The 13,577-nt window shown below is 35.3% G+C and overlaps 1 protein-coding gene across 2 annotated transcripts in view; it reads left to right on the top strand.

The window, feature by feature from the left end:
* LOC134857240 (ankyrin repeat domain-containing protein 27-like) overlaps positions 1-7,894 on the top strand; it is a 56,849-nt gene extending 48,955 nt beyond the window's left edge. For both annotated transcript variants that reach the window (XM_063873617.1, XM_063873616.1), the window contains exons 16-20: positions 1,932-2,145; positions 2,834-3,010; positions 3,168-3,380; positions 4,112-4,231; positions 7,222-7,894. In XM_063873617.1, the coding sequence (XP_063729687.1) occupies positions 1,932-2,145; positions 2,834-3,010; positions 3,168-3,380; positions 4,112-4,231; positions 7,222-7,722 (1,225 nt within the window). In that variant the 3' untranslated portion in view covers positions 7,723-7,894. The remainder of the gene's footprint in view (positions 1-1,931; positions 2,146-2,833; positions 3,011-3,167; positions 3,381-4,111; positions 4,232-7,221) is intronic.
* The last annotated feature ends 5,683 nt before the right edge of the window (positions 7,895-13,577 follow it).

Raw genomic sequence — 13,577 nt, forward strand, 5'->3', positions numbered from 1 at the left:
CGACAGCCATTTTTGGCTAGCCCACCCTAAATTTTCTTTGGGCGCCAATATAGTGTAGTCTTGAGGCGAGTGAGCGCACTGAAAGTACGCTATTTTTGGTCAAAACCTTTCAAAGGTGCTTAAAATGGCGTAAGATATGCACGCGGCGCGGAAAATTCAACAAAATGTGGTCGTAATGGGTTTGCGGCAGAGCTCAAAAATTTCAAAATGGTCGACATATTTATTTTATCAAATTAATGTCTCTTTTTCTAGCCACCTGTTAAATTTTATTAAGTAATTTTTTTTCAACATTCAAAAAATTTGGCATGCGGACCAATTATGCCATGACAAACATATTTGGTCTTCATACTTCACTTTGTAAAACCCAGGGTTAAACCATAAATATGATATTGACGTGAGTTTGGGGAGAAAAGGAAAAAGAGCCAAATCATTGTTTCTTTTTAATAGTCGATGAACGTTTAACAAAGGAAATGAATTGAACTTTGAAAGAAATCAAACGTCAAGTCGCGAAAAAGTCAATTTGAGTCTGAAGACTTTTCCTGGAAAAAATGAAATGAATCATCGCCACCGACAGGCGCGGATCTAAGAATTTCTCGAGGGGAGGGGATTTTCAAAAAAATTTGTTCAAGCTTTTTTTTAGGTCGACCAAATTGATGTTCTGAGCTCTCCTTAACCACTAGAAAGACCCTATTTTGACGTTTTTAATCACTCGCGCGTTCAATCATGTACAAGTCAACATACCTACTGATGGACGATTTTTCAATTCCAGAGAGCTCTTAGTGCGAACAGAATTGTGTAAACAGAATTTTTTAAAATAGAGCAATATAGTCAAGTCAAAACATCTTGAAAAAGCTATTGATAGCAAAATGAAGCGGAACAGAAAGTAGAAATCTCTAAAAAGAGGGGATTGGAGGATTTTTAGTGTGTTTAGAGCGCCTCTTCAGCTAGAAAAATGTTTTTGAAACAGACTAATTGGTTGTTTTTAAGTAAAATTGATTGTTATAGACTGAAATCAATAAATTTTTCTGCTTTGTCTCGAGCGCAAGGCTTAAAATTATCATCTAAATCTACTGTAACCTGAAAAATTAAATATACTGTTGACTGAATATTGGGCTGATACAGTTCGGGCTGATACTACGAAGCATCGGGCTGATACAGTTGACGATTTAGGGGGGCGGTGGGGCGTACGCCCCCTTTCAGGGATTCGACCCCCTGCCGACCCTTTGCACTATTTTCAGATATCCATTTTTGGCTGACTGACCTTAAAATTTTTCTAATGGCGCCAATCTATACTAATTTTGAGGGCGGAGCGCGCGCCGAAAAAACGCGATTTTTTGGTCAACATTTTCCAAAAATGCCTAAAAACGCCTTCTTTCGCCTGTTTTCTAAAAATTCGCCTGAAAATTGGTCAAAATAGGGTCTTCATAATGGTTAAGGAGAGCTCAGAAAATTAATTTGGTCGACCTAAAAAAAGGTTGACAAAATTTTCAATTTTTTTCGAAAATCCCCCCACCCTCGAGAAATTCTTAGATCCGCGCCTGTAGGTGGCGATGATTCAATTCGTTTTTTTTCCAGGAAAAGTCTACCGGCTCAAATTTACTTTCTCGCGACTTGACGTTTGATTTCTTTTGAAGTTCAATTCATTTCCTTTGTTAAAAGGAAGGCGAATTTCACTAACGAACAGCAAAATGTAAACGTCACGAAAAACGTGATTCACTTCTAGTTTCGAAAGTGGAATTTAATTTTCAGATATCCCAGCGAAATAAAATTTTTATTGATCCATTTTTCTCAAATTGGGTTAATTTTATCGAGAAGGTGCCAATCATAAACGGTTCTTGAAATTCAAAGAGCTTTAAGGACATATTTTTTGGAATAAGTCAGTTTTCTTGCGTTCATGACTCTTTTCCAACTGTCTGTTGGCTATGTTTTAGAAGTACTGGTCGGAGTGTGTACAGCGAGACCCTTCCTAGGACTGTCAGATCAGAAGCGATGACGTCATCCAGGGAAGGAGTAGGGAGACAGGACAGTATCAATTGGAGGCGGTCAAGGTTTGCCAAGAGCCAGTCTCACTCTTGTTTGAGCTCGGAACACCAGAACCCCTCATGGTTCTACTCACACCAGACTAAAGACCAGTACGACAGAAAGGTGATTCTCCAAAAAATAAACATGATTCCAATAACTTGGACTGGAAGATCAAGATTAAGACCATTTATCTACGACAATAAGGGCCGTCAAGTGATTGTTGCCTGCTTTCAAGTTCCTCGGCACTCCTGATATGAACTGAAATATTTAAAAACAATTTAAAATGACTTTCGATGTTGTGAATCTTGCTTAAATATGTCAATATGAACTAGTGAGCAGATTTGATTAAATATCTTAAATACGAATCGCCGTTTGAATAAATTTTCGAGAGGATGGGAACTGGAAAAGAGTTGATTTGTTGATCTGTTTACGAAGAATAAATCATGTGCCCATAGTTACTCCTAAATCCACTGTTTATTTGGCTAGTTTTTGGGGTTGGTATTGTTGCTTCGTCCTCAAGCAACAAGCACATATCCTAGAGGCCTTCAAATCACCCTCCAGACTTCAAGTGAAGACCTTAGTGAAATCTCATCCGTGTTTTTATGATGAATCATAGTGAATCTCTTCAACTATTTCACCTTCTGCAAAAGGGGGAGATTCGTTACTAGGTACAATTTTCATATCTGCTTAACCGCTGAATTAGTTTGTTATTGGAGTGGCAGTTCGTTACTCGGTATCAAAAGGGGTATCTTTCCTATTGCGGGACATCATCTCTTGAAATATTTTTGCATTTTCAACTTGGCTTGTTTAGGTGAAGCTGATGCTGCAGAGAGTTCGCAGCAATGACATAGACAAAGTATTGTTTCTTCTCGGAGCAGCTGTGAAAAGTGGCGGAGGAGGGGGTAATGACCAGCACCAACCCACTCTCTACACCCACTCGCTGTGTCATCCAAAGTGCGACTGCAATCCATGTCAGCAGCTTAGAAAGGTATTAGAAACAAGTTCTCTCAACTATTCTCCCTCCAACGTCAGACATAAACATTATTTTTATGATGTTATCAGTAGTACCATTGCTACGAGAAGCAATAATTTTAATCTTCATTTTTGTGGCGGGTCATTTTTCTATAGTTTTGATCAATTTTCAGGATGCAAGAGACCCCCCTCACAAGTACACTCTGACAGTCAACTCACAATCTGACCCTTCGGAAGGGGGTCTGTCTCCCCTGCACGCGGCTGTCATATCTGGTCTGCCCGAGATGTGTGTGGTGCTTCTCAACCAGGGTGCTAATGTCGATCTCCACGCTCCTCCCTCCATGAACACGCCATTGCACTTCGCATGCCAATACAACAGGGCTGAGGTAAAAGCGCAATTGTTTTTGCCCCCCTTTAGCAGTGATGACCCTATTAACGTCGATTACAGAATATCATCCTCAAAATTCTATAATACTTTGATTATATTATTCTATAATAGATTTCCTAAAAAATTGGATGTGAAAAAAACTCTTTTTCAGAGCTGAAACTTTATTTCAATACGATGTTATTATCAAACGAGTTTTAAGATTTTCGGGCAAGCTAAAAGATATTGCTAAAACAGTGTAAGCTAAAAGATATTGCAGATAAAAGGATATGCAACGAATGTTATTCAGTGTAAGCTAAAAGATGAGATTTCAAGTCGTCAGCCAATGAAATATTAGCTACTTTGATCAGCGCTCGGCAATAGCTGTGATTAATAGCGTTCTATTATAGTAATTCTATTAATAGAACAGACGTGTCAATATAGCGCATTATGATAGCCACGCTATTATAGACTATAATAGAATACTATAATCTGGTCATCACTGCCCTTTAGGAAGTTTTTTTTGATAAAAGTTTGTGACATGAATTTATCCACCCCTAAAGTTAAATCAAACTAGAACTTCAGACTCCAAAAATGAAAGAAAAAAATGTTAAGCTGGTATCTTTTTTTTATTTCTCGGAGAAAAACGAAATTCTCAAAACTGATTATCAAATTCATTTTAAAAATCATAAAATAGAAACGAGCAAAATGTGTTCAATCTTTTTTAAGAAGTGCTGTATTTGTTTGTTGCAGATAGCTTCTTTGCTGTTTGAGTATGGGGCCCAAGGTAACATTCCGAACAGGGAGCAGAACACGGCACTGCACTTGGCAGCCTCTTGCGGACACGAGTGGCCTGTGAACCTACTGTCATCGGTGAGTACACAAACAACCATTGCAGTGCTTAGAGGTGACTTCAACCATTGCACTGCGGAATAGGTTCGATTCTAGCCAGGAGCTGTTTTTTTAGGAGTTGATGAACGTAGTTCAGACTCTTATATAGGTTGTGATGATTTTTTTTCAGGAAAATTCTTAAAACTTGTTCAGGCTTAAGTTTACTTTTTCGCGGGTTGACTTTTGATTTCTATTTAAGTTCAATAGTTTTCATTTGTTAAAAGGAAGGCAAACTCCACAATCTAACAGCAAAAGTGTGACGATCACGAAAAAGTGATCGACTTCTAATTTCGAAAACGAAATTTAAATATCTGATTTTCCAGCGAAATGAAAAAAGTATCTATTGATCCAGTTTTTTCACATTGGGTTTATTTTATCAGAATAGTATCGATCATAAGTTGTTCAAGAAATCCAACTCAATCATAAATTATCCAAGAAATTCAACTGTAAATTTTCTTAGGAAATTGAAAGTTGACTTATTTTTTTTTGTTCATTGACTCTTTTCCAACTGCCTGTTGTCTATGTGTATGTTTTTTCTGATTTTCCTGTGAAATAAACAATTGCTCTTGATCCAGTTTTCTCAAATTGGGCTCTTTTTATCAAAAAAAGTGTCAATCATAAATTATCCAAGAAATTCAACTGTAAATTTTCTTAGGAAATTGAAAGTTGACTTATTTTTTTTGTTCATTGACTCTTTTCCAACTGTCTGTTGTCTATGTATATGTTTTTTCTGATTTTCCTGTGAAATAAACAGTTGCCCTTGATCCAGGTTTCTCAAATTGGGCTACTTTTATCAAAAAAGTGTCAATCATAAATTGTTCAAGAAATTCAACTCAATCATAAATTGTTCAATTGTAATTTTATATTTCGAAACTCAAAAAGTTGACTTTTTTTTTCTGTTTTTTTTTTGCGTTCATTGGCTCTCTCTTTTCCAACTGTCTGCCGTATATTTCTATGTTTTTTGTTATGCTTGTTATTCGGCTTGTTGTTTGTCTGCTTAGGTTTTGTCGGCTTAGTTGCCACATCGTGGAATTTTTTTTGCTGTTCGCGGTTTTCGTTGTAGATGCTTTTTATGTTTTCATTTGCTCTAGCAATTTGTAATTCTTCTAGCCTTGACTTCGTACATTTTCTGCTTTTTTTTCGCTGAAAAAATTTTTCGGCCTAAATAATTTCGGCTGGTATTTAATCGGCTTATTGACCTTATTTTGAGTCGTTCGAGGATCGCACAAAACGTTTAAAATCTCAGAATGGAATTTATAGTTCATGAAAACAATTTTAATTTCGCCCGATAATTGTTTTTGATTTTTCATTGATTGCCATCGAATGTGTTTCTGGGCGTGTTTTCCGCAGATAGAGCATCATTCCAGACAACATTTTAAAATTTTTAGTGTTGGTTTCTTTGAAAATTTTTCCGTTTTCGTTGGACTCCGATTCGACTGTGTTTGAAAAATTTTATTATCGGACTATTGCTTGTCTGCTCATTTTTTTGTCGGCTCACTTTCCTATCTTGCAATTTTTTTCTGTTTGAAATAAATTATGCTAGAAATGATGGGCATTTTGTACCATTTTTGTAATTTGTAATTTTGCTACCTCTGATTCTCTTTTTTTCCTCATTTTTGCTCAAAAATTTTATTCGGTTTAAATATTTCGGAAAAGTGATCTCGGCTTAGTCAGCTTTTGTTGCGTGGCTTTAAGGGCAAAAATAGGTTGTATTGTTTTTGTGTTTCAGAGCGACCAGAATTTTTGATTTAAACATGCTTCTAGCTTAGAACAATTTATGGTAATTTTGTTTTCGATTCAACGATTATCTACTCAAATTTGATCGGCTTCAGTGGCCCCTCGATAAGTTCGATGAATTCAAATTTAACGCTGTCGATTGATTTGCTCGGAATTTTTGTTTCTCAAGTTCGTTATTATTTGAGATGAACATCAAGTTTTTGAAGTTATAAATTTCTAATGTAGATTTTTTCCAATATATTGGCTTCATTTTCTATGTTTGAGTTGTCTCACACGGTGTGCGAAGCTCTGCTTCGCCTCTGTATAAAATTTCAAAATATCATTAATGGTTATGTCAGATTTCAAACCTTCGCAACATTTTTTACGGTCTATTAGACTTGTACAAAGTCAGTTGCTATCCAAAGAATTTGGGCAGATCAAAAGCCCATTCGTTGTTCACTCGAACCAATTGGAACTACTTTTCTGTTTTTTTAAAACATTTTCATTCATCGATGTGCAATAATTTTATATGAACAGTTGAAAAAATTCGTGAATGAACTTTAGAATAGTGAGGGTGTATTTAAAAAATAGGGAGGAACTTTGTATTCGGGTTTATTTTAGTTTTTCTTTTTTTTTGTTTTCCATGCTGATCAAATGAGCATAGGAATGAGTCGAGTGATATATCATATTAAAGCTTTTCAGTCGTGTTCCGAATGACATTAAATAAAATTCAGAACGTTGTCTCAGTATCGAGAAAAACGGTTTAAAATTTTTGATTCTGTGTCTCAATTCGATCGAATAAAAGCGAGCTAGCAGGCTTACCACAGCTTATTTTAATAGCTTACAATAGCTTCTTTTAAGCGGTGAAATTTTTATTTCATTTTAGTTAAGTTATTTTTTAAAAGCTTTTCAGAGCATTTTTCGAATCAAAAATTTCCAATTTTTTTGCAGTTTTTTTTTCTTCAAATTTTGAAACATTTTTGGATATTTTCTGATTTTTTTCTTTTCATTTGTTCTAAAATTTTGTTGTCTAGTTTGCTTATTTTACTATGACTGTCGAACATGCCTAAGCTCTAGTTTGTCGATCAAATCCTTTTATCACACCAACCAGAAAATTAAGACACTACTTTGAAAAAAAAATTTTGTATTTTCTTAAGACTGTGGTCGGAAAATTCTCTGCTACTTCCACAGTAACAGGTTATCCTTGTTTGTGTTTCATACTAGTTTTCAGCATTGTTATTTCTACCTGTTTTAAGGTCCTTTCACCGGCGAGCTTGAGCTCGCGCAATAATAAAGGCAATACGCCATTGCATCTCGCGGCCTCGCGAGGATTTGCCGAAGTCACCAAGTGCCTTCTAGACTCGGGAGCGGACGCCAATATCCGGAATGAAATGTCATTCACGCCTCTTGAATGTGCCATCATGAACTCAGAGGTCAAAGTTTCTCTACTTTTGTCACCCATGACCTCTACAAGTAGTCGTTCCTTGGACGAACTTCTGGATGTCGAAAGTGAATTTCAAAAGGCAAAAAATAATCCTGCAGTGTCAACTGTTAGTACCTCATCTACTGTAGAAAAAATGACCATGATAGAGAATGATGTTAAAATTGAAGGCAGAACTCACAGTTCGAGAGAAGGCTCAGTCCAAATGAGCAGTTTTGAAGCGGGCAAAAGTAATCCAAATAAAATCGATGAACCTTCAGATGACAATGCAGATTTAAAAATATCAACTTCAGTTTGTGAAGAAGAGTCTATATGAAAATTGGATCTTAATTTAATTTTCTCCACAATATACACTACAATGATTATCCTCAATTCATATTCCTCGTATTTTGTGCTATATTGCTTGTTAGATTTAATTACGAATTATTTTAGCGCTGAAAATAATTTAATGAAATGATTTTTATTGGTCCATTGTAGTTTGATTTTGATCCGAAATTGAGTTATATTCGAAAAACTGCTTTCAAGCTAGAATTGAACAACTGGCGCTTATGAAAATCAAGAGGGACTTATTTTTACCGTTGCGATAAGCGAGGGTATTGCAATCGGGTACTTGTATTTTTTCCCGTAAATAACTTTACGCACAGAATGGTCAAATGTGTAGAAAAAGTAAATTTCAGGCATGCTCAATTTCTTGAAAATTCAAATAAATTCATTTAGGTAGTAAATAGGTGTAGTCTGTTTCCGGTGTTTGTTCTTTTTTTCAAATAATTTCTTTGAAAAGATTTTTTCTCGGATTTATGGTTTTCGGCCTGGTTTCCGTCGTTTTTTTTGGTACCGTTTTTTTTCGATTTTTGTTAAGCATGGATTTCTTGATTTTGAAATTGATGTTGAAAGTCATTTTACCAGGTCTGATTTATATTAATTTTATATATTTTTTTCGATTGAACGGTTTTGGTTTGTTTTATGGCATAATGAAATTAAAGTGCGTTATTTTGTGGGGACAATTTCCTCTTCGACAAAACCCGGTATTAATACACTTGCGAGAGCAAGTGTCTTAAAATCGGGAAGAATATTTTTTTTCAGTAAGCAACCTTTCTTGCAGGTTTTAACTTCAACTTCAAGTCACTTTCAGAAGATTGTTTTTGCTCTTTCACACATGTTCTTTCACGACAAGGCATGAATGAAAAATGAAATATTAGACCGCATGAATGAAAAAAGAAATCATTTGCGCACTTTTCCGGGCTCTTTCACAATTTTCTGGCATCGTTCCCTCAGAAAAAGCAAAAACAAGGGCTATTTTTCCCTCGGGCATCTTTCAACTATGTTGTAACTATTACAAAGACAAAAAATATTCCTGCAATATTAACAGTAAGTACGTCATCTAATGTAGAAAAATTGACCTAGATAAAGAATGATGTTAAAATGAGGGCAGAAAGCACAGTTCGAAAGAGGGCTCAGTCGAAATGAGCAGTTTTGCAGCGGGCAGAACTATTGCAAATTAAAATTATCCACCTTCAGATGAAAATACAGATTTAAAAATATAACTTTCAGTTTGTGAAAAATTCTATTTGAAATTTGGATAAAAGTTTCTCCACAATATACGACACAATGATTATCCTATATTCATATTCCTCGTATTAGAGTCAATCAACGTTGTTAGGACTCTTATATAGGTCGCGATGATTTTTTAAGTTTCTTTTTTAAGTTACGTCCTAAAATTTGTTCAGAGTCGGATTTAGTTTTTCGCGTTTTAACTTTTTGATTTTTTTCTGTTAATTTCTTTTATTAAACATTGAAAATTGAAATGAAAAAGTAAAAAGCACAAAAAACGTGATCAGTTTCTTGTTTCGAAAGGAGTTCAAATTTCAGTTTCCCCAGCTAATTAAATATTTTACTTATTGATCCAGTTTTCTCCAATTGGGTTACTTTTATCCAAAAATTTTAAAAAAACTAGAGTTTTAAGAGCACCTTGTTTTTTCTTTGAAATTTGGAAATTGTGATTTTTTCAATAAAGAAGTCATTACTTATTATCGAATTCAGTTGAATTAACTAGTTATTCGGAAAAAGTCATCTTAAGATTTGCTGTTCGTCCTTTTTCGTTATAGTACCACTTTCAATACAAGGCGTCCGTGGCAAATTAAACATTCCAAATTGAATAGAGACATCAAAAATTTGGTCTTATTCATACGCTGCCGGGTTACCGGACGTAAAGTGTTTCTCATTTGTCGTTTACATAGCGTGTGTAATTATATGGGGGGAGCAAAAGTTTGATAGCTTAGTTCATATACGAGAACTTTTTGTTCTTTTCAATTGCTTAAGTGCTTTAGGCTTATATAAGTTAACGTAAATTTTGTTTTGGTGCTAAATCACTAATGCCAGTTGTCTTGGTTGACACATTTGTCTCAAATTGCAGTTATGGAAATTGAGACAACCGTATGAAAGCTTTTATTATGTCTTTTCCGATATTTTTGGAAACTATTTGCGGGTTTTGTCTCATTTTCTTTTGGCTTGCTTGTCCTGCTGTGATAGCGTTGTATCGCAATTGATGTGAAGCTCCACTTTACCCTCTGTATCTGCATTAGTTTTTCTACCAAAAAATTTTTTCTTACGAAAACTTCACAAATCTTAAAAGGCTGTCGGAGCGTTCAGCCCTGATAGGAGCAGTCTTTTTTCTTTTTGTTATCGAATTGATTTTTATCCCATGCTTAGTGAATCACAATTACTTTTATCTAAAACAAATTGCTCTAAAAGTTAAAAGAGTGATTGAAATAGGCTTAAGCCCGTATCTTCGGTGCTTAATATTTCCTGATGTGAATTTTCCTGGTCTCCTATTTAAACCTTCAGCTCAGGTTTTGCTGAAAGTTATTGTGTTTGGACTGTAACCACTGTAAAACAGCTCGAACATTTTTGAATTTGATGCTGTTGTACTAACTGGTGGTACCTGATTAATTCCTTAGTAGTGATTGACCGATGGCATGTGAAGGTATCATGGAACGGTCAATGGGGCTTTGGTGATCCTCTTTTTTTGTTTTGTTTCGTGCTTTGTCTGATGAGCCTTTTCCTCCTTTTATCTCTTCTTGTCTTGTTTTTATCCCGCAGATTTTTGATTGATTTTTCTAAATCCGACTGTAAAACAATGTCGACAATACATCTACCTAGGTTTCGAGTTGAACCACGTATGCCGATACTTATTATACATGAATTCTTTCGCCCAATTAATTTTTTTATGATGTAGAGCAAGTTGAGATCCTCCCCCCTAAACACGTTTAGGGAGGAGGGTGTTAACTTGATTCTGAGCTCGAATTTTCAGCCAATCAGAGTAGAGCGTTTTACACGCAGCGCTTATAAGATTTAATATAAATTCAACGCTAGGGTGGAGGATCTTAACTTGTTAACTTGGTCTATTAGGGGGGGGGGGGGCAAGTATTTCGGCAAGCATTTTAAAAGTTATGTCGAGGTTTCTCTTGGTCTTGACCACCAGCGGATTTAGGCGGGAGGGCGGATGCCCCCCCCCCCCCCCCCCACTCGGGAATTCGTCCCCCTGCCGATCTAAAGGTTCTCCCATTTTGAGATGTCCATTTTTAGCTAACGGACCCTAAAATTCTTCCAAAGGCGCCTTTGGCGCCAATACTAATTAATTTTGAGGGGAAGGGCGCCCCGAAAAAAAGCGATTTTTTGGTCAAATTTTTCCAATAAGTAACTAAAAATGTATTTTTTTGGCCTGTTTTCAAATTTTGCCTGCGGCCAGAAAATATGGCCAACAAGGTCTTCTTAGTGCTTTGGGAGAGCTCGGAAAATCATTTTAGTCAGCTTAAAAAAAGGTCGACAAATTTTTTGAAAATCCGCCTCCCATCTCGGGGGTTCTTGGGTTGGTGAGGGGTTCGAATCCCTAAAGGGGAGGGGGTCGAGTCCGCCCCTGGTCTGGACACCTATATGGAGTCCGGTTCTTGCAATTTTTTTGAAACCGTGTTAATCGTTTTTTATTGCGTGTCTACTCAACAATTAAGTTAATTTACTCCGGTAAAAATCAAAACTTTTCCTGTTTTTTTTTTGCATTGAGAAGTAAACAATAAAACTTGTTAAACCAATAAATGAACAGCTATCGTGTTCCAATTGACTCTCTGGGTAAGAACGTATTCGCTTAAAGTGACTTGAGAAAGCGATCCTGAATGAGGGTAAATCAAGTTTTCGTAAATCAAGTTTTTCAGGTGTACAAAAGTGAGTAAGTGTGAACAAGTCACAAATTAGTGGAAAAGTTTGGCTGGTTCTTAACAAGAAAATGTTTAAAACATTCTGCCAACAAATCTAATGTCGGTTTCCTGCTTTGATTAACTATTTCTTCTCATCAATGAGTATTGAGTAGAGCTGTTTTAAATTTGGTTCAGTTTCTGCCGACATTTTTCTCTGCCGACATTTGTTTCAGTCTCTGTCGACACAAAAATGTGATTGATTTTGAATTGTTTGAGCATGCGTTAATACTAAAACGTACTGAACAAGTGCCACCAAAATTAGTACTTTGAAACAATATTAATAGGCAACAAGCTTAAAAAAACGTAAGCGTAAAAATATTTTGGCGGCTAAAAGTTGTTTCTGGTGAGCAAAGAACGAAAAAATAAGTACAACAAGCTTCAATTTTCATCTGATAAACACATTAACAAATAAACACTTTTGCGCGTCTGCCATCAGAATTTTCTGACAGTCTAGTTTTTGCTTCAGGAAACTGAAAAATCTTTTGACTTCACGTGATGTGTCCCGCGCATGAAAGTTTTGGCAGAATTTTTGATACGCAAACGAGTTTTTCTCTGAGGGCAGAAATAGAATACATGGTACATTAGCAAATTTCGTATTTGCCCGCACTAAATTTTTCTTCGGTGCGTGTATAAATCATAAAGCCTTCATTTCAAAAATATGAAAAGAGTAAAAAAATGGAGGTAACTTTTATTTTGAATAATTTTTTTACTGCTCAAATGGTGATATTTTTTACTGATTCTTTTTGCAAAAATTCGAAACATCAAAATAATGTAATTAATAAGGTTCGATTTGTCATGGAAATTACGTTTTCTTGCGTTTTTAAGGAGTTGTACCTTCTTTGCTAATTTAGAAAAAAATTTTGCCAGTTTTTTTTTCTATACTAGTATTTCGGCAAGCAAATTTAGGTTATTGATGTCTATTTTTATGAATTTTTTGACATTAAAATAAAATTTCAGCAAAAATTTTAAATGGGAAATATTGTCAGCTTCTCTTCATCAACGCTGCTATCAATATTTGCTTAAAGGACTTGCCAGTTTCACTTTCTGCACTAAATTTTGCATCGCAGTGAACTATTTCTCGAGTCAAAATTGTTCATGTTTTGTAAAATATTTTCAGTTCAAAAAGAGAAATGCGCAGTGTGAAAACTTTTTTAAACTCAGCTGTTTCGTACAACGTTACGCGGTTTGAAAAACTTAATGCGGCTGAGGAAAATTGGCATTGTCAGACCTGTTTGAGACTGGTAAGTTTTTGAAACCAAAGTTTGATAAATTTATTGTGGATCATTTGTTCTCGGTCTAAAAATTTTTCTTGATTGATATCGAAGTGAATTTTATCCAAATGCATCCTTGAAAACAGGCATTTAAGAAACTAAAAACATGAATTTGCATTTAATATTGTCCCCTTAATTTAAGTTCCTTAGAAACTTTATCATGTCACGTTGATGAAGAAAACTATTTGAGTGCAAACTTAGTTAAGTTTTTCCACAACTGTTTTGCAATTAAATCTTAAGTTGGAAAAATTGGTGCTCGCGTTTTTCAAGTTTTCTTGCTTATGCGATGCAATGCGTATAAGGTAATAAGCTGAGCTCAGAAATTATTCATAAACTGAATTGAGACCTCATTTATCTCGCAATTCGTGGCACGTTTTTTTAAAATTGGTACTTCCGTTTGCAACAGCGCTTAAATAAAAATATTTTCAAACCAAAAGCTCGGTAGACTCTTTAAGTGCTGTCGTATTTTTCTGTGGCTTGATATAAGCGTGTTTTTTTTCGGTTCCAACCTTTGAAGAAAGAGAAAAATTGGTATCCTAATTGGTATAAAAACAGAATTTTTCTTAATTGGCATACATTTCAAATTTTCCATGACACTCAACGCTTTCTTAACTAATATTTCTCCTTTTGTAGGAACGAGAAGATGTGTG

The sequence above is a fragment of the Symsagittifera roscoffensis genome, chromosome 1 (genome assembly GCF_963678635.1).
Source record: "Symsagittifera roscoffensis chromosome 1, txSymRosc1.1, whole genome shotgun sequence".
NCBI lineage: Eukaryota > Metazoa > Xenacoelomorpha > Acoela > Convolutidae > Symsagittifera > Symsagittifera roscoffensis.